This window comes from Salvelinus fontinalis, chromosome 3 (genome assembly GCF_029448725.1).
Source record: "Salvelinus fontinalis isolate EN_2023a chromosome 3, ASM2944872v1, whole genome shotgun sequence".
Classification (NCBI taxonomy): Eukaryota; Metazoa; Chordata; class Actinopteri; order Salmoniformes; family Salmonidae; genus Salvelinus; species Salvelinus fontinalis.
In genome coordinates this window covers 25115211-25133833 of record NC_074667.1, presented here as the reverse complement: position 1 = coordinate 25133833, position 18623 = coordinate 25115211, and the positions used below count along the sequence as shown (strand labels likewise).

The 18623-nt window shown below is 40.4% G+C and overlaps 1 protein-coding gene across 1 annotated transcript; it reads left to right on the top strand.

The window, feature by feature from the left end:
* The first annotated feature begins 9073 nt into the window (after positions 1-9073).
* Positions 9074-18085, top strand: LOC129841584 (neuronal vesicle trafficking-associated protein 1-like). Its single transcript, XM_055909936.1, has 5 exons — positions 9074-9268; positions 9618-9784; positions 10083-10199; positions 11821-11931; positions 17172-18085. The coding sequence occupies exons 2-5, from the start codon at positions 9644-9646 to the stop codon at positions 17361-17363; spliced, it is 561 nt and encodes a 186-aa protein (XP_055765911.1). The 5' UTR covers positions 9074-9268; positions 9618-9643; the 3' UTR covers positions 17364-18085.
* Positions 18086-18623: the final 538 nt, after the last annotated feature.

Below are 18623 nucleotides of genomic sequence, written 5' to 3'. Positions count from 1 at the left end.
CCGGTCCAAAATGACCGCCCCATTATAGCTGATTATAAATCCATAATAATCCATATATTATTACCTAATGTTGTGTTCGATCTTTTTTATCAACTTACGTTCTTGTGAACATTACAAGTTTTGAAATTTTATTTGCTATTTATGGCCTGCAGGCCTCATTGACCTGAGTAAAAAAAGCATAATGTATGGATTATTTTGACTATAAAAATACTCAGATGAAACATATTGTGCTATTTATCATAGACTACTTTGTGTCAAAGTTTAATAAGGACATTTGTTTTGAAACCATTTCAAATGTTTAAATAGTGGCACAAAATAACATCTGTTGTGTTCACGGTCAAAACTGACCGGTATGATTTTATTAGTAAAGAAAGGACATAGGCCCAAAACGACACATGAAAACTTTACCATATTACAAAATTAATGTCTGAACACATTAAAGAACAACAGTAACAATAACAGTATTACTAACAATAACAAAAACATTCAAATGTTCACAATATGTCAATCAATGGTGGTTACATTTTGTGTGTTCTCATGCACATGTTGGACAATACATGGTGGTTGTTGCATGTGCCTTGCAAATATATGCTCTGTATATATGGCACATAATGCTCGTTTTGACATCTCTTTAGCACCTCTTCATTTTGTCTCTTCTGTCTCTGGCGGCCGTAGATCTTGCTTCTGGCCCTTGTATATCTCCCACCAATCCAGCCGAGGATGATGTTCAAGGAAGATGTTGGTGCCTTTGAATGAGGGGTGCCACCATGGCTTTCCCCAACTCTTCAAGGAATAATCTCCTCTTGAAGAATTTCCCCTGCTTCCAGCCTGGATTCACTTCCATCCACACCACAAACGCGTTGTAGGCCGACACATCTAGGATGTTGAAGAACACCACCATGGGCCAATGTGCCGTCATCCCCTTACAAGAGTATGTGCCAGTAACCTGCAAAAGTGGAAAAATCTGTAAATAAAATAATGAGTACATGCAATTGATACTTCATGTCTTGCATGATGACGTGAAAAATTGCATCAAGCGTTGTTTTAATTTATCACATCTAAAACATATTTACATATTCAAATGAATAGAATTGACTCCATATTGTTCACAAATTCAATGAGCATTTCACCAAACAACAACATCTCTTATTTTTATGGTGCAGATAAAACAATCTGGTAATAGGAAAAAAAGTACATGAGACTTGAAACATAAAAGTAACATACCTTGTCAAGGTTGTCAACTCCCCCTTTGTTCCTGTTCTAATCCAGGACAGCGTTGGACTTCTTGTCCTCCCTGGTACTCACAGCGACATCCCTGTGCAGAGTTGTCATCAGGAGCACATTCATATTTTTCTTCGGGCAGTAGGACATGAGTGTGTGTATCGGTGAAGGTAAGTTTAGAGGGAAAACAATCCCTGTCCTTGGTAGTGAATAAGGCAGGAGGCAACTCAAGCTTGTTCCTCCTGACCGACCCCACCATGGTAATTTTTTGGGGAGCAGCTCCAGACCATGAGCATATGAAGTGAAGAAATTGTCACATGTTATGTTGTGCCCCTGGAGACCTGCAGTCATTTCCAGGACCACCCGCTTCCCCTGGTTCCATTCGGGAACACCGTCAGCAGGTATCCCGGTGTGAACCTGTATGTTCCAGGCATAACTTGTCCTGGCGTCACATGCTGCCCATATCTTTATTTCATATTTTGACGGTTTGCTTGGCATGTACTGTTCGAATGGGCAGCGTCCCCTAAAAGCGACCAGACACTCATCCACTGTGATGTCTGGACTTGGGTTATAGATGAGTGGCAGGCACTCCATCCACTTGTGCTAAATCTCTCTGATCGCTGCCAGCTTGTCTTGTTGATGGAGGCCTGGTCTTGTATCACGGTTGTCGAAGCAAATCACCCGTGGCAACGTGTGAAATGTCTGGAGTGACATAGTGGCACGAAAAATTGCCCGACCAGACTCTGCATCCCATAAACTGGTGGTAGATTAGTTTCTGGATCTGTATCAACCAGCCAAAATCAAGAGACCCACGTATGCTTGGATGTCAGTCCGGTCTACCTCCTTCCAGTTGTCTTTGTAAACGCGTCTCCCCTCCAAGTTTGTCATGTTTATCACTATAGTTTCGATTGACTCTGTCAGGAATAGCCCGAAGCAGGATTTTATGTCATCAACCTGGGATATAGCGTATCTCAATGGCCCTGGGGTTATTCTGATAACATTTTCAGTCGACAGCCAACCTCTCAGGTGGGGATGAAGACCAGGACAAATTCCCATTCTTTAACCGGAATGTAACAACAACCTCAGCAGAGCCCTGTTCCTCATCACTGGATTGTTCCACATCGGTAGTCTCTTGGTCTTGATCATATTCTGTATTGTCTTCAACTTCTGACACTTCCTCCTCTAATGCATCTTCGCTGTCAGTTTCCTGGCTTATCTCCTCCTCACCAGTGTCATGATCAAAGATATGATCAAGAGCCTCACATACCGTATGTCGTTTGGTCATTGGGCTGCCACAGAATGAATTGTGAGCAAGACATCAAAAAAGCTTTATATACCAGAGCTGCGAGAAAAGTTCCATATATTATTGAAACAATGTTGCGATTGTTTGTGAGAATGCCAACAGGTGTGGTTCTCTTGGGGGAAATATTATTTTGGGGAAAGGTCCCCTTGGGGGTTGCCATGGAAGCCAAGAAGGTGGTCTGAGGTGTGTGTGTGTGTGTGTATGTGTGTGTGTGTGTGTGTGTGTGTGTGTGTGTGTGTGTGTGTGTGTGTGTGTGTGTGTGTGTGTGTGTGTGTGTGTGTGTGTGTGTGTGTGTGTGTGTGCTCAAACACACATGCATGTGGGGGTCTGGGAGAGGAAGTGTGTTCATCTGATGAATGGGCAAGTGCCTGAACTCAATTTTATACACTAATTGTAGTCTCACCAATTCCTTTCTAATGACCAGTAATTTTTGACCGGGAACACCACAGGTGTACAAAAGTTAAATAAAACACGCAAAATGTAATGAAAATCATCTAAATGTATTTGTGTGTTCAGATGCCCTGTGTGGACAACGTCATGGAACCTTATGACAATCAGATTAAATCAACTACATTCTTGGAAGAGTTCTAGTGTTGGATAGCCATAGTCAGCTAGCTAACATGGAATCCCTCTCTGTTTGAGCCCGGTGTTTGAGTAAGCTAAACTAGCTAGCTTCTCTAGCTAAGTGAAAGTTAAAAAATAAAACCAAATATCTCTCTCTCTCGCTTCTTCTTAATTTTGTGAAGAAATTAATCTGTTCAAAACTGTTCAACTATTGTCTTTCTCTCTCTTTGAGTCAACTACTCATCACATTTTATGCACTGCAGTGGTATCTAGCTGTAGCTTATGCATTCAGTACTAGATTCCTTCTCTGATATTTTGATTGGGTGGATAACATGTTAGTTCATGCTGCAAGAGCTCTGATAGGTTGGAGGACGTCCTACAGAAGTTGTCGTAATTATTGTGTAAGTCTATGGAAGGGGGTGAGAGCCATGAGCCTCCTAGGTTTTTTATTAAAGTCAATGTACCCATAGTAGGACGGAACCTAGCTGTTCTCCGGCTACACCATGGTGCTAACCTACAGAATGCTGCTGAGGCTACTGTAGACCTTCATTGCCAAACAGTATGTTTTAATAAATTATTGTGCGACATGTTAATATATTTATTATAGTTTAATCCAAAAAGGAAAACTTTTTTTGTTTCACTATTTTTATGAAATTCACTGAGGATGGTCCTCCTCTGAAGAGCCTCCACTGCCCTGTGCCCATCTCAGTGCAACATGATCAATTCAAGTGTCACGACTTCCGCCGAAGTCGGTCCCTCTCCTTGTTAGGCGGCGTTCGGCGGTCGACGTCACCGGCCTTCTAGCCATCGCCAATCCACTTTTCATTTTCCATTTGTTTTGTCTTTATTTTTCACACCTGGTTTCAATTCCCTAATTACATGTTCATTATTTAACCCTCTGTTTCCCCATGGTTTTTGTGCGTGTTTGTTTATTGAAAATTCAGTCCGATGTTTGTGGGCTTGGTGTTACTTCATGTATTTTGTCATTCATAAATATGCACATTATCGAACAAAACATAAATGTATTGTGTAACATGATGTCCTATGAGTGTCATCTGATGAAGATCATCAAAGGTTAGTGATTCATTTTATCTCTATTTCTGCTTTTTGTGACTACTATATTTTGCTGGGAAAATGGCTGTGTTTTTCTGTGGCTATGTACTGAGCTAACATAATCGTTTGGTGTGCTTTCGCCGTAAATCCTTTTTAAAATCAGACATGTTTGCTGGATTCACAACATGTGTAGCTTTAATTTGGTGTCTTTCATGTGTGATTTCATGAAAGATTGATTTTTATAGTAATATATTTGAATTTGACGCTACCGTCCCACATATCCCAGAGAAGTTAATGGGGTATGGTATTAGGTGCACCGATTTGAGTGTGTCAAGAACTGCAACGCTGCTGGGTTTTTCACGCTCAACAGTTTCCCATGTGTATCAAGAATGGTCCACCACCCAAGTCCTCATTGAATGCATGATGTGTCCTTCCCTGCTCAGGGTTCAGCAACCTGATGGAGTAAAAGAAGACACACCACAGACAGAGTTCACCTGTGACCAGTGTGCCAACTCCTTCAACATGTATAGGAAGCTGCTGCAAGAACATACACTCCGAGGAGAAACCGTACACCTGCCAGATCTGTGGTGCGTATCGACCTGTACCTGTGATTATGGTGTTCCTATTAGAACAGACTCTGAGGCTGTCCAAATATGGAAACCTTATTTTATCAATGCAGACATGAAGAACACAGGAACAGTTTGGGACTATTAGAAAACTGTAAAAGTCACTGAATGTATTTTTCCACATCCAGGCAACAGTCTGTTTTGTTGTTGTAAAAGGGCAGTTATTGGAACACAATAATTTGTGTACAATGTCAATGGTTGATTGTCTTTACATGTGTATCTCATATCAATCCATACGATTAGGAAATACCTTTGAAGGGTCGGGCGACTGCGTCACCACGTGAGAACGCACACCGGCGAGAGACCCTACCTCTGTAACACATGCGGCAAAAGCTTCACATGCTCAGCTGCCCAACGACGCCAGCACTGAAATAGAGGACTCAGAGCAGCCTAGCAGTAGCAGCACTGATGGAAGTGGAGGAGGTCCATTCCAAAAGCCTGTCAGCCACAAAATACCCTTTGTACCTAGGCAACCACCACCACCACCCTTCACTACCGTGATGGGGCCTTTGGCGCCACCAGCACATGAAGAAGCCCCATTGACTTGCATACACCTCAGCCCATCTACCTCAACGTCCTTCCCCGAGCTGCGCTCCATTGTGCCACCAACACCTCCTCCTAGCAGCAGGAGAAGTCCCCTCTAGCAGACTCCCTGAAACTAGGAAAAGCTCACCTACTCCAGGAGACCCTTGTGTCTCTATGCGGAGAACGGGCCAGTGGGTGTGGAGATGCAGGGCCCTGGGACCCCAGTGGTGGCACGGCCACACCTCTCGGCCCCAGACAGTTACTGTGGGGCCCTCCCAGGGGCCATCCTCACCAGTGGTGCCCCTTACAGGGCAAGCGAAGGGCCCTTCTTTTCCAGTGTAACAATATGGGGTCTGTCCATGAAAACACTGCAGAATGACAATGACATGGAGCAGTGAAAGTTGGAGCAAAATCTAACGTGGCTTCCTTTCTTTGTTTCCTCTCCTTCATCTACACTGATTTTGAAGACACTGTTGTAGGGAAAGCCGCATGAGGATACCTATTGGTATTCATCTTTCATCTGTTCAGTTATTTCACATCATTGTAGATGAAGGGAAGGAGATGAGAAAAGGAGGCCACTTTAGTCTATTCAGAACTGGCCATAGAATTCCCTTATGAAGGAAGACTGCTCAGCACTATGATATTGTCTAACTTGAATCTATTCAGAACTGGTTATAGAATTACCTTATGAAGGAAGACTGCTCAGCACTATGATATTATCTAACTTGAATCTATTCAGAACTGGCTATAGAATTACCTTATGAAGGAAGACTGTTCAGCACTATGATATTATCTAACTTAAAGGAATTTCAAAATCACTCTCAGGTATTACTTACCTTTATTTAACTAGGCAAGTCAGTTAAGAACAAATTCTTATTTTCAATGATGATCTAGGAACAGTGGTAACTGCCTTGTTCAGGGGCAGAATGACAGATTTTTACCTTGTCAGCTCGGGGATTTGATCTTGCAACCTTTTTGGTTACAAGTCCAACACTCTAACCACTAGGCTACCTGCCGCCCCAGGCAGGTAGGATGTATTGTTTAGGAACAAGCTAAGTTATGTTTGTGTATATTCTTTATGAATAATGTAAGAAAATAAAAGGTGCCAAAATATATGGCTTTTTTGGTTGTTTTAAAATACGTAGTAGGATATTGAATGTTCGTGCAGTAATGCTGCAATGGTGTACTTTGTAAGCCTGCTCTGTCCATAGCTTGCATGAGGTAATGAAGGAACTCTTTCCACCCACCCAACCCCCCACATAGAGAAAATCCATTTCTAATTCATTAGGGATTAAATAAATGTCTATAAATGTCTTTAGTGGCTCCAAGCGAGTGGCTACGTTATCTCTTCGGAAACAGGGATTTAGTCTTCAGTCTGAGTTCTCTGACCTCCCCATGACACTACTATCTCCAGCAAGATAATATTGGGCATGAACATGAAGTCATGAGAATGATCACAACTAAGGTCTATTGATTGAGAATAGGTGCAGACCAGGTTGCGGAACAGAGAAGATCTCAAAAAGCCTGAGACCAGTACTGCAATGGTGTTTTATTTATTGACTATAAGTTCACAATTTCAGGTGAATGGGAACAATAGCAAAAGCATGGCAAAATATCTATCAGCAGGTCTTCCCTCCCACAGCGCTACAACAGGTGCGCCAAATCTACAATGCCTTCAGAAAGTATTCATACCCCTGGACTTATTCCACATTTTGTTGTGTTACAGCCTGAATTCAAAATGGATTACTTCGATTTTGTTTTCACCCATCTACACACAGTACCCTATAATGACAAAGTGAAAACATGTTTTTAGAATGTTAGCAAATGTATTGAAAAGGAAATACAAACAATATCTAATTTACATTAGTATTCACACCCCTGAGTCAAAACTTTGTAGAAGCACCTTTGGAAGCGATTACAGCAGTGAGTCTTTCTGGGTAAGTCTCTAAGAGCTTCCAACACCTGGATTGTGCAACATTTGCCCAATCTTTTCAAAATTCTTCAAGCTCTGTCAAATTCGTTGTTGATCATTGGTAGACAACCATTTTCAGGTCTTGCCATAGATTTTAAAGTACATCTAAGTCCTCCCGGGTGGCGCAGTGGTCTAGGGCACTGCATCGCAGTGCTAGCTGCGCCACCAGAGTCTCTGGGTTCGCGCCTGGGCTGGATTCGCGCCCAGGCTCTGTCGCAACCGGGAGGTCCGTGGGGCGACGCACAATTGGCATAGCGTCGTCCGGGTAAGGGAGGGTTTGGCCGGTAGGGATATCCTTGTCTCAGTATGTAAAAATGTATGCACTCTACTGTAAGTCGCTCTGGATAAGAACGTCTGCTAAATGACTAAAATGTTAAAAAAAAAAAATGTAACAAAATACAGATGTATGGGGGAAAATGCAGGTAGGCTTGACGAGACTAGATGAACTAGCAACAGACAAACAGAGAACACAGGTATAAATGCACCAGGGATAATGGGAAAGATGGGCGACACCTGGGGGGGAGACAAGCACAAAGACAGGTGAAACAGATCAAGGTGTGACATACGCTCCGTATTTTCCGCTGGCTGCCCCACCACCACAGAAAGCACAGAGCTAGGCTAAAACACCTGCATTTTGGAGCTGCCTTACTCAGTAAAACAAAAAAGAGACCATGTTTGTATTTTGCAAACTGATATGTGACACATTAATGCCAAAATAACATTCCCCACCTGCACTGAATAACCGGTCGCCACTGCCCATAACATGATGCATCCACCGCTATGCTTGAAAATATGGAGAGTGGTACTCAGTAATGTGTTGTATCAGATTTGCCCAACATAACACTTTGTATTCAAGTGTCAATGGTGTATTGGAGGCAAAGTCAGGTGCAGGAGAGCAGAGTATAATGAACAGGCACACTTTTATTAAAGTTCCAAAAACGAGAGCACTACATAAATCAAATGCGCTCAAAAAACAGAACATAAAAGTAAAGCGCGTAAACTAACACCACATAACATGAAACAATTACACACAAAACATGATGGGAAACAGAGGGTTAAATACAAGTAGATTGATTGGGGAAATGAAAACCAGGTGTGTATGGAAACAAGACAAGACAAATGGATATATGAAAAATGGAGCGGTGATGGCTAGAAAGCCGGTGACGTCGATCGCCGAACGCCGCCCGAACAAGGAGAGGAGCCGACTTCAGTGGAAGTCGTGACATCAAGAGAAAAAGTGAATTGCTTTGTCTTTTTTTTTTGCTGTATTACTTTAGTACCTTGATGCAAACACAATGCATATTTTGGAATATTCTTTATAGGCTTCCTTCTTTTCACTCTGTCAATTAGATTAGTATTGTGGAGTAACTACAATGTTATGATCCATCCTCAGTTTTCTCCTATCGCAGCCATTGAACTTTGTAACGGTTTTAAAGTCAAAGTCACCAAGGAAATTCCTGGGCGGTTTCCTTCAACTCCGGCAATTGATATAGGAAGGACGCCTGTATATTTGTAGTGACTGGGTGTATTGATGTACCATCCAAAGCTTGATTAATAATTTCACCATGCTCAAAGAGATATTCATTGTCAGGTAAAACATTTTTTTACCCATCAACCAATAGATGACCTTTGCGAGGCATTGGATTTTTTTTATTTTTTATTAAATGTTCAGCTCATTATCAATGTTTCTTTCTTTTTGATTAGATTTAAAATAGTCTTTCAAAGTTTAGATGTAAAACCGTTATCACCCTAGACCTGCTCCTATGTGCTATCTCGTGTGTAGCCTATGCATGGGATGTAGGCTAATGTTGTTACATCACTTGGCTGCCAGCAGCAGCATCCGCTCGGAGGGACCGCCTTTGAGGAGCATCAACGAGAGCTTGACCATATTGTGTATCTACAACATCTTAAATCGGCTGAGTCACACCTACACCGGCGGTCTCAGTTATAACAATAAAATAGGACAACAACACCAACAAGGATTGAAATAAAAAACGTTAGCAGGTAAGGGTTGATGTATTAGTCAATGTCATATACAGGTTTATCGTTCTTATTATCACAAATAGTGCTAATTGAAAGTAACATCCAAAGGATACTACAAAGGATGTTTTATTTGCGAGCGCTCCTTCTGGTATCCTATAATGAAATTAACAAAATAATCCACGTTCCATATCTATGTTATCAATTGCAGTGTGTTTGATATGCAGGTGTGTTTTTGTTTCAGCTCAGGAATGATTGGCTACGTTAAGATAAAACTAAAACAATCATATGCCATTCACAATTTAGACGACGCATAGGCCTACATGTATTCGTCATACAATCACTATTAAACGCCCTGTCCTTTTCCGAACAGGTTTTTATACCTCATCGTCTCGAAAAATGGTTAAATTGGGGAATAATTTAAGTGACAAAAACAACGCCAAAACCAACGCCAAAACAGTCTCAGCAGATGGATTCGACACCATTCCCCTCATAACACCCTTAGATGCCAGTCAACTGCAGTTTCCTGTACTCGACAAGGTAATATTTATTCAAGTGAATTGAAAGCCTATTGGTGCAGTATATCTACTCTACCCATCGTCAATGTTTTTATGGAGTTGTTTTCTTTACAGGATGAAATAATATGAATGAGACCAACTAAGGATCCAATAGAAATAAACGTGTCCAATGCAACCACTATTTTGTCAATAGCCTCAAATAAAAATCTATCAATCTATTCACCATTACACACGTGAAGGAAATAGCCTAGTTACACCTTCATGCAGGCCTATGATCAACATGATTTATTTACATCTTGGCATTTGCCATTGTGTTTCAGGTGGTGGTAAAGACCAAAACAGACTATGATGGGGAGCACAAGAAGAGCAAGCTGCACTCCCCCAAGATAGCAGCATTCTCAATAAGCGTCATCGACGGGGTATCTGAGCGACTTAAAGTAAGATATGTTTTCTTGTTCTTGTTTTTCACCCAAACCCAAGCCCCCCTTGATTAATTCAACTGTTGCCATGGCAATGATCGTGTAATTGTCATGTCTCACTCAGTTGTTTTTTCTCCATTGTTTTATTTAACCTTTGTTTAACTAGGCAAGTCAGTGAAGAACAAATTCCTATTTACAATGACGGCCTACCAAAAGGCTTAAAGGCCTCCTGCGGGGACGGGGGCTGAGATTAAAAATAAATTAAATAAAAATATAGGACAAAACACACATCAGGACAAGAGAGACAACACAACAGTACATAAAGAGAGGCCTAAGACGACAACATAGCATGGCATCAACAGATGAGTTTGCATAGAGGTCTTTGAGAAGCAAATTGCTAGGCTACAGATCACCTGAAGAAGCCATACTTGCTCACTATCTAAGAGTGGTCCATCAAAAACATTGGTGCGAATGCATTCTATGACATCCCATAGCACATTTGATTTCTATATCTGTAGTGCTCAAATGCTCTTTGTGGTATTTTCCAGCTCGCTATGCTGATATCTTTGTATCTGAAGTCTTAAAGCATAATCCGTTATCAGATAGGGCAAGACATTTACTTTTCTGTAGGCAATATGCACACTGTAGTTGAAAGGAACATTCCCTACCTGGTTTCTTTCTTCTCTGGCTCCATGCTGGTTTTGCATAGCAGCCCTTGATATCAATTCTTTAATGATTTCCGCAAGATGTTTCTAATTCTAATAGAGAAATATGACATCATCTACATCCTGGAAAATCAGAAGGAACTCTTAGTAAACCTGTGTCAATAAAAATCGATGATATAATACACTAAGTTTTGGCCCGTGATCAAGACAAAATCAGGTCCCATATTTATAAAGTGTTCCAGAGTAGGATTGCTGATCTAGGACCAGTTTTGCCTTTTTTATTATACTGGTCTTAGTACAGCACTCCTCTGAGACGCTTTATGAATACGGGCCCTGGCCTCATAACTGAGGCTGGCATATTTGACAAAGTGATTTTCCCGTCAACTCTCTCCCACTCCCCGCCTCCTCAGTTCCTCGAAACGCCTGTAGCCATTGCATAATACCCTGGAGATGTCAGTGCAATGTACTTTTACTCTTTTAAAGACATCATGTGCCTCACTCTGTTCGGTCTAACGTCCAATACCTATTCCCTAATCAACCCCTTAGACATGTCTTGATGAGTCCTCGTAGAACTGAAGTAATAGGATAGGTGCAATCTGGCCCCGTATTCATAAAGTGATTCAGAGTAGGAGAGCTGATCTAGGATCAGATCGCCCCCAGTCAATGTAAACTTATTCATTATGATCTAAAAGGGAAAACTGTTCCTGGATCAGCATGCCTACTCCTTCTCCTGAGACGCTTTATAAATACAGGCCATGAAATAATTGGATTGGTGGAGGCAAAATAGTAATAACTTCACCTATCCCTGTGGTTGGGCAAATGGAGATTCTGTCATATGTCTTACACCCATCTAGTTCAGTAATCTACCACAGAGTAGTTTCTAGTGGCTAGCCATCTAGGGATTGATTTGGGCTTGGGCATAGTGTGACCTATCAGTAACCCAGAGATGATGTTTGTGTCTCTCATCTTCCTAGGTCACTCTGCTGGTGACTTGTGCTTTGGCATTTCTGGTCTGCGTGATGTTTCTGGTGGTCTATAAAGTCTACCAGTATGAGCAGCCCTGTCCAGATGGCTTCATGTACACGGTAAGCAACGACAGTAAGCATCCCACTGGGCACACACTGGTTGAATCAACGTTGTTTAAATGTAATTTGTCAGCGTATTGTGATGTGGAATCAATGTGGAAAATGCATTGGATTTGAAAAAAGTCATCAACCTCGGCTCGGTTTCCCGATAGAGATGGAATTTAGGCTTATGGACCTTAGGCTTAACTATGCATCATAAAAATAACATCTGAAGATGTCACACCCGTTTCCCAAAACACAACGCAGTGCACTCGTTACAAAGTTCAACTTAACTGAGTCGCTTCAGGAGCTGTCTGGTGCTGAAAATGACTCCAGAATATAGGCTAAAGAGCTCCCTGTTGCTCTTAAAATATTTAGGGTTCTTTTTTACACAATAGTTTTCCCATCATGAGAATAAATGTTCTGTAGTCTATTATGTATGTAAGGGTTTGTATTATGTTTGTCATGTGTTATGTATTCTAAGTGTTTACTCGTACCATTTTTGTAAGCAATCTTTGATTAAGTAAAATCTGAATTTTTCAGTTTGTCTAAACTGTGAGCAAGAATGAATAAAAGTTGTTTCTTTGCTATAGACAATATCAGCTTGACCTAAAAATAGGATATGATGACAATGGTTTTCGTAATTGCTCAACAAATCATTGTAGCCTAATGGCAGGCAGGAATTGGGTTTCAAGTAGGCCTAACAGATATTCTACAATTAAATCATTAAACAATTAAAATAATTAAACATGAAGTAGCAAGTTAAGCGACTTTGCTATAGACCTAATATGTTGACCTTTAGGTTATTGGTAAGATTACAATGAAATGCGTCAGATTGTAGATAATAGTAGCCTATAGGCCTAATAGACACGAATATGGAATAGACTCAGATGTTGCCTAATGGCTTAATACTAGGTAGGTCTATCAATTGCACATGAAAGTGCTGTCAACATTTAACCTAATTATATAATAGCTAGATTATTATGCTATTTCAGTTTTCATAAAAAAAATCAAATGCATCTTGCTTTGCTTGTTTAAAACATTGCACACTTTTTAGTCAATTCAACTATGACGTTTTCGGTGGTCACAGAGAGACAGATAAACATATTCATTCTAGGTTTAGCTGGGATTTTCTGTGTGTAAAGTGGGTAAACGGTGATCTAATGATGCACTTTGCTGTTCTACGAGGGGTCTGAGGCAGGCGTTAGATTACGAGCAATTTCAAGTGCAACGTTAATAAAGACAGTTTTGGGAAACGGCTCAGAAGTTCTAACGATTAACTTAGCCTTAAGATGCTTTTGGGAAACCGGGTCCAGTCATGTTTTCATCTCATTTCAACCAGCATTGTAAACATTGAAATTAGGGTAAAACTTCAACTTAAATGCATTTGACTTAACCTGATTAACAAGTTGTTACATCGATCTAATTTCAACATAATCATCAGAACTATGTATATGCTGAAATTGCATTGACAATTCCACGTAGAATTTTTTATCCTACATCAATATATATTGGGTGGTTAAGATTCTGTAGAATTTCATATTTGATTAGACATTTGACCTTGTTTCACTGTTGATAGTAAAAGGATATTTGAATCAACGTCATTGTTTCAACTTCATTCTATCAACCGAAATAAATAGATATATTTAAATAAAATGTGATGCCAGTCCAATAATTCCCGACTGAACAGGGACTCCTACTGGAATATGAGGAGTAATGCACTTCAGTGAGAATAAGTCTACCATCCAGATTCATACCTCTATGGATCCTGTTCAGCTTTGGAAACAAGCTGTGTTCGATTCAGCTGAGCTATACTGTTAACACATTTAGACATTGATCAGCTTCCATACTCTTTTGCGTAGGCTACCTAAATGACACTGCATAGCTGAAAGTAGAGCATGACCGATATGGAATTTTTGGATCCGATATTGATTCCAAATTTAGAGTGGAAATATTCGCCGACAACCCATATCTATTATTATAGCTAGAATAAAAATAAAACCTTTTTCTGTATGGATTGTGCTTAAAACAGCCCTACGATACTCAGAAAGCTGATTTCTTAAATTTGAGGAAATTACATTAATGAAAGTGCCACATAGAATTTAGGTGCACCAGAAAGCTGAGATTATTTAATGGAAAAACTGTGTTACTCTAGTGAAAGGAGGATAAACTGCACTGATTCCAGCAAAAATATTTTTCCCAAGGCTCTGAAAACTGAGCTGCCTCATGCTAGCCAGCTGGGAAACGACATAGGACACATTTTCAATGTATTGCTATTTAGCTATGTTTTCATCAATTGTAAGGCTATAGCCACTGAATTCTGGTAGTTGTCACTTGAAACGAAAAATATAAATCACAAAATGCGCCGCTGGCACAGCGTTGCCTCAGTGAAAGGTCCTTGCTATTCGGAATCCTTGGGTTGTCCCTACTCCATTGAAGTTGACATTTAAAATGATTAAGGTTCGGGTTTAGAGTATGTATGTCCTACGGATCCCAGATATCACTAAGCTCCATGAACGCCGTCAAAAACTCTAACACAGCTAGTTATCTGGCTAGTTAGTTAGCTAGCACGCGTCATGGAAATGGCGATTAGTGAAACGTGAATTTGAACCAGTGCCTATAAAGTGACAATTAATCCATACATCAAAACGTAGCTACGAAGCGCTACTTTGTAACCTGCTATGTTTTTTTAGTGTCTCTGAAAAAATTTGAATGACAGAGCTTGAGGAATACCATTTGCAAAGAGCAAAAATAACACCAGATTTCGCTGGCTTCACTAAAGGGCTGTAACTTTGTGTAGGGTGGTAGTGTCCAGTCTTGCTGTAGCGCACCATGGCAAGATAGGCTTATAGCCATGCAAAGAGTGCCCTCTTCAGGACAAATAATAAACTGCAACAACAAAAATTTCATTCTATTTAAAAAAAAAAAAAGACGTTTGCTCCGCATTTTATATCGGTCATTCTCGGTGGATTAAACGGCGATACAAATACATCGGTAAAAGGTTCATATCGTCAGATATTATCGGTCACCGAGAATGACGTTTCTTACATAAGCTGTATGTGAAAGTAAATTCGGAGTGAGGTTGGGTTTATGTAGGCTACATTGACATCTGATTTGCCCAAAGGACAATCATTGGTTCATGGCATACTGTCGTTCGTCCATGGTTGATTGGATCTTTCCAAATTTAGAAGTAGTTACCATTAGCCCTATAAATGGGATGCCAAATTTATGATATTAGTAGAACACTTTTAGAACACTTTTACCGGATATTATCTCTGCTATTCATTACACGTGGCCTGATTAAGAAATCAAAGGCTCTGGGGCTATTAAAACACTTTATGTTGGTGTTTCTTCTGTTTTTTGGCATTTACCTGTATGCGCTTGTCATAAGACTTAATCCACAGTTCTTTTTTTAGAAACTTTTAGAAACAAAATGATGCTCTCTGCTGTATTTTGAACATTGAAAGTGGGCTCCAGTCGTATTTTATTATTATTCTCTGCTTCGGGCCCACATACACTTGTGTAAGAAAAGTGAGTTACTTTGAACTATTCAATGTTATGTAGGTAGTCTATGCAAATGAGTATGGAAGCTGATCAATGTCTGAACATGTTGACATGATAGCTCAGCCGAAACGTACACAGCTTGTTTCCCAAGCCAAGCAGGGTACACACAGTGCATTCGGAAAGTATTGAGTTTCAGACACCTTGACTTTTACGGCCTTATTCTAAAATGTATTAAATTGTTTTTTTTCCGTCATCAATCTACACACAATACCCCATAATGACAAAGTAAAAGCAGGTTTTTAGACATTTTTGCAAACTTACACAAAAAATTAACTGAAATATCGCATTTACATAAGTATTCAGACCCTTTACTCAGCACTTTTTTGAAGCACCATTGGCAGCGATTACAGCCTCGAGTCTTCTTGGGTAGGACACAACAAGCTTGGCACACCAGTATTTGGGGAGTTTCTCCCATTCTTCTCTGCAGATCCTCTCAAGCGCTGTCAGGTTGGATGGGGAGCGTTACTGAACAGGTATTTTCAGGTCTCTCCAGAGATGTTAGATCGGCTTCAAGTCCGGGCTCTGGCTTGTCGAAGAGTCCCGAAAAGAGAGTCCCGAAGCCACTCCTGCATTGTCTTGGCTGTGTGCTTATGGTTGTTGTCCTGTTGGAAGGTGAACCTTCTTCCCAGTCTGAGATCCTGAGTGCTCTGGAACAGGTTTTCATCAAGGATCTCTCTGTACTTTGCTCCGTTCATCTTTCCCTCGATCCTGACTAGTTTCCCAGTTCCTGCCGCTGAAAAACATCATCACTGCATGATCCTGCCACCTGTCTCATAGCAAAAGGGTCTGAATACTTATGTAAATGAAGGTATTATTATTATTATTTTTGCAAACATTTCTAAAAACCTTTTTTCATTTTGTCATTATGGGGTATTGTGTTTAGATTGATGAGGATTTTTTTAAATGTAATATATTTTACAATAAGGCTGTAACGTAACAACATTTGGAAAAAGGGAAGGGGTCTGAATACTTTCCGAATGCACTGTATAGTATGCGTCTGGATGGTAGACTTGTTCTATCCCTCATATACCAGTACTCACTGTTCAGGCAGGAATTGTTGGACTGTGGCTTCACATTTTTTGTCAATATACCTCTTTATTTAGGTTGATGGCATAACGTTGAAACAATGATGTTGATTAAAACATTCAATTTGACTCTCAACATTGAAACATGGTCAAATAAAATGAAACAACTTAAAACCCAACGTTTCAATGTGTAATTTAACGCAATTTCAACGTATACATAGTTCTGAAGATTATGTTGAAATTAGATTGACGTAACAACCTGTTCGTCAGGTTTAGTTAATGTAATTAAGTTTTACTCATATTTCAATGCTCACGACGCTGGTTGAAATAAGATGAAAACAGAGCTGGCGGATGATATTTTTTTAATCTAATGTATTTTTCCACATTGATTCCACATCACAATGCATTGATAAATTATGTTGAAACAACCAATGTTTGCCCAGCCTCTTGTAGGTACCAATGAAGACCGTCTTTCAAAAAAAATGCACCATACAATTGCACTTGCAAGACAGAACTTCAATCAATTCTCCTTTCTTTTTATTATTGGCACCTTGATGTTACCTTCTTTTCAGTAACGACAACAAGACATGTTTTCACAAGCACTTCCAGGTCTTATCTTGTCAACATTTTTAGATTCTGCCTCTTGTTCCTATGCTAAAATCGCTCTCTCAGCAAGGTCGGTGCATGCCGACGGGGATATACGGCTACTACCCCCCTGGTGGGCGCGGGCGTCTCTTCACCATCATCAACCACTACAACATGGCCAAGCAGACCATCACCCGGTCCGTGTCCCCGTGGATGACCGTCATGTCAGAGGAGAAGGTCACCCAGCAGGAGACCGAGACCCACCAGAAGCAGGCCTAATACACTGGGCTATATTCAGAGAGGTGAAACGTTAAGAATGTTACAGATACAATTGCAATGAATAGAGCCGACCTGATGCCCAATTCTACATGAGCGCTAATCATATGTGTGCTACAAAATGTATTTCTATCTCAGCGTTTTGTAACGTTGCACCCTTCTGTACTAGGATCACCATCTAGTCCTGTGAAAAAAGAATACGCGGTGCCATTCAGGCAAACTCCAAATCTGGAAAAGCGTTGGAGCTAAAATTATTGTTCCTGAGCTGCACCAGTTTTAATTGTTATTGTAGAACTGCAATATATCAGGAAAAAGTATTGTTTTCAATTAGTTCAATTATTTTACAGATGCCTTTGTGTAAGCAGACTGGAACAGGGGTTGGAGGGATATTGGTTTTTCTTGAATAGCGTCCGCGGTTAGTTAAAATAATTTGAGAGGCGAACACGCACACAAACATGTGTTGCCACATACTCGTTGACAAAACATATTTTTACACAAACGTAAAATGGGGAATAAAATCTCAGTAAGCCAAATATAAACTGACTGAACCATCTAGTGTCTGTGGAGCTGGTTTAACCACACATGCCTTTACAAGGCTTCTGCATTTCACACAAGCAGACTGTCTTTGTTACAAAAATACATATGAAGTACTGTCAGAGAATGTCCCGTTTAGCCCTTGAGATCCAGCTAAAATGACTAATAAAAAAAATAAAGTTTTTCTCCTAGATGGTTTTGCCTCCCCTATTTGTGGATGAATGGGGTATGACTCACTTGAAGATGCATTTTGATGATCTAAAATCTTAATACAATGCAAAAGTCATGTCCTATTGATGTTTTGGAAGTCAAATGACTCCAATGTGTAGGGGCGTTTTAATTCTTGGTCTTCTTCAGTAAGCACGAAACAGGGGAACACATTTTGAAACAGGGAGATACTACCTAAACTTGTCCAATAAGAAATGCCCATTTTCTGTTTCCGTTTCAAAACACTTTGCAACGCTGTGCTATACTGAACACGGCCCTGGTATGACGCTCACTATATTTGTCTGTAGAGCTCACCTTTATTGTGGACACTGATCATGTCAAGGTCTTCAGAAAGCATGTGAATGCTTATTGTTACTGCATAGCATATCCCATGTCTTGTTGATACTGAATGTTTTTGCCTTGCTCTTGAATGTAACGTGTAATGCCATTGAATAGGGTTCTGTAGTTGTCAGTCACCCTAAAAAGGCAGTCAAGTCATACAGATATACCAGACTGAGGGAA

Bases quoted from the DNA above. Each gene is read 5' to 3' on its own strand.
- LOC129841584 (XM_055909936.1), top strand. From the start codon at position 9,644: ATGGTTAAATTGGGGAATAATTTAAGTGACAAAAACAACGCCAAAACC. The intron at 9,785-10,082 runs GTAATATTTATT...ATTGTGTTTCAG, and splicing joins AGTTTCCTGTACTCGACAAG to GTGGTGGTAAAGACCAAAAC. The intron at 11,932-17,171 runs GTAAGCAACGAC...TCGCTCTCTCAG, and splicing joins CAGATGGCTTCATGTACACG to CAAGGTCGGTGCATGCCGAC.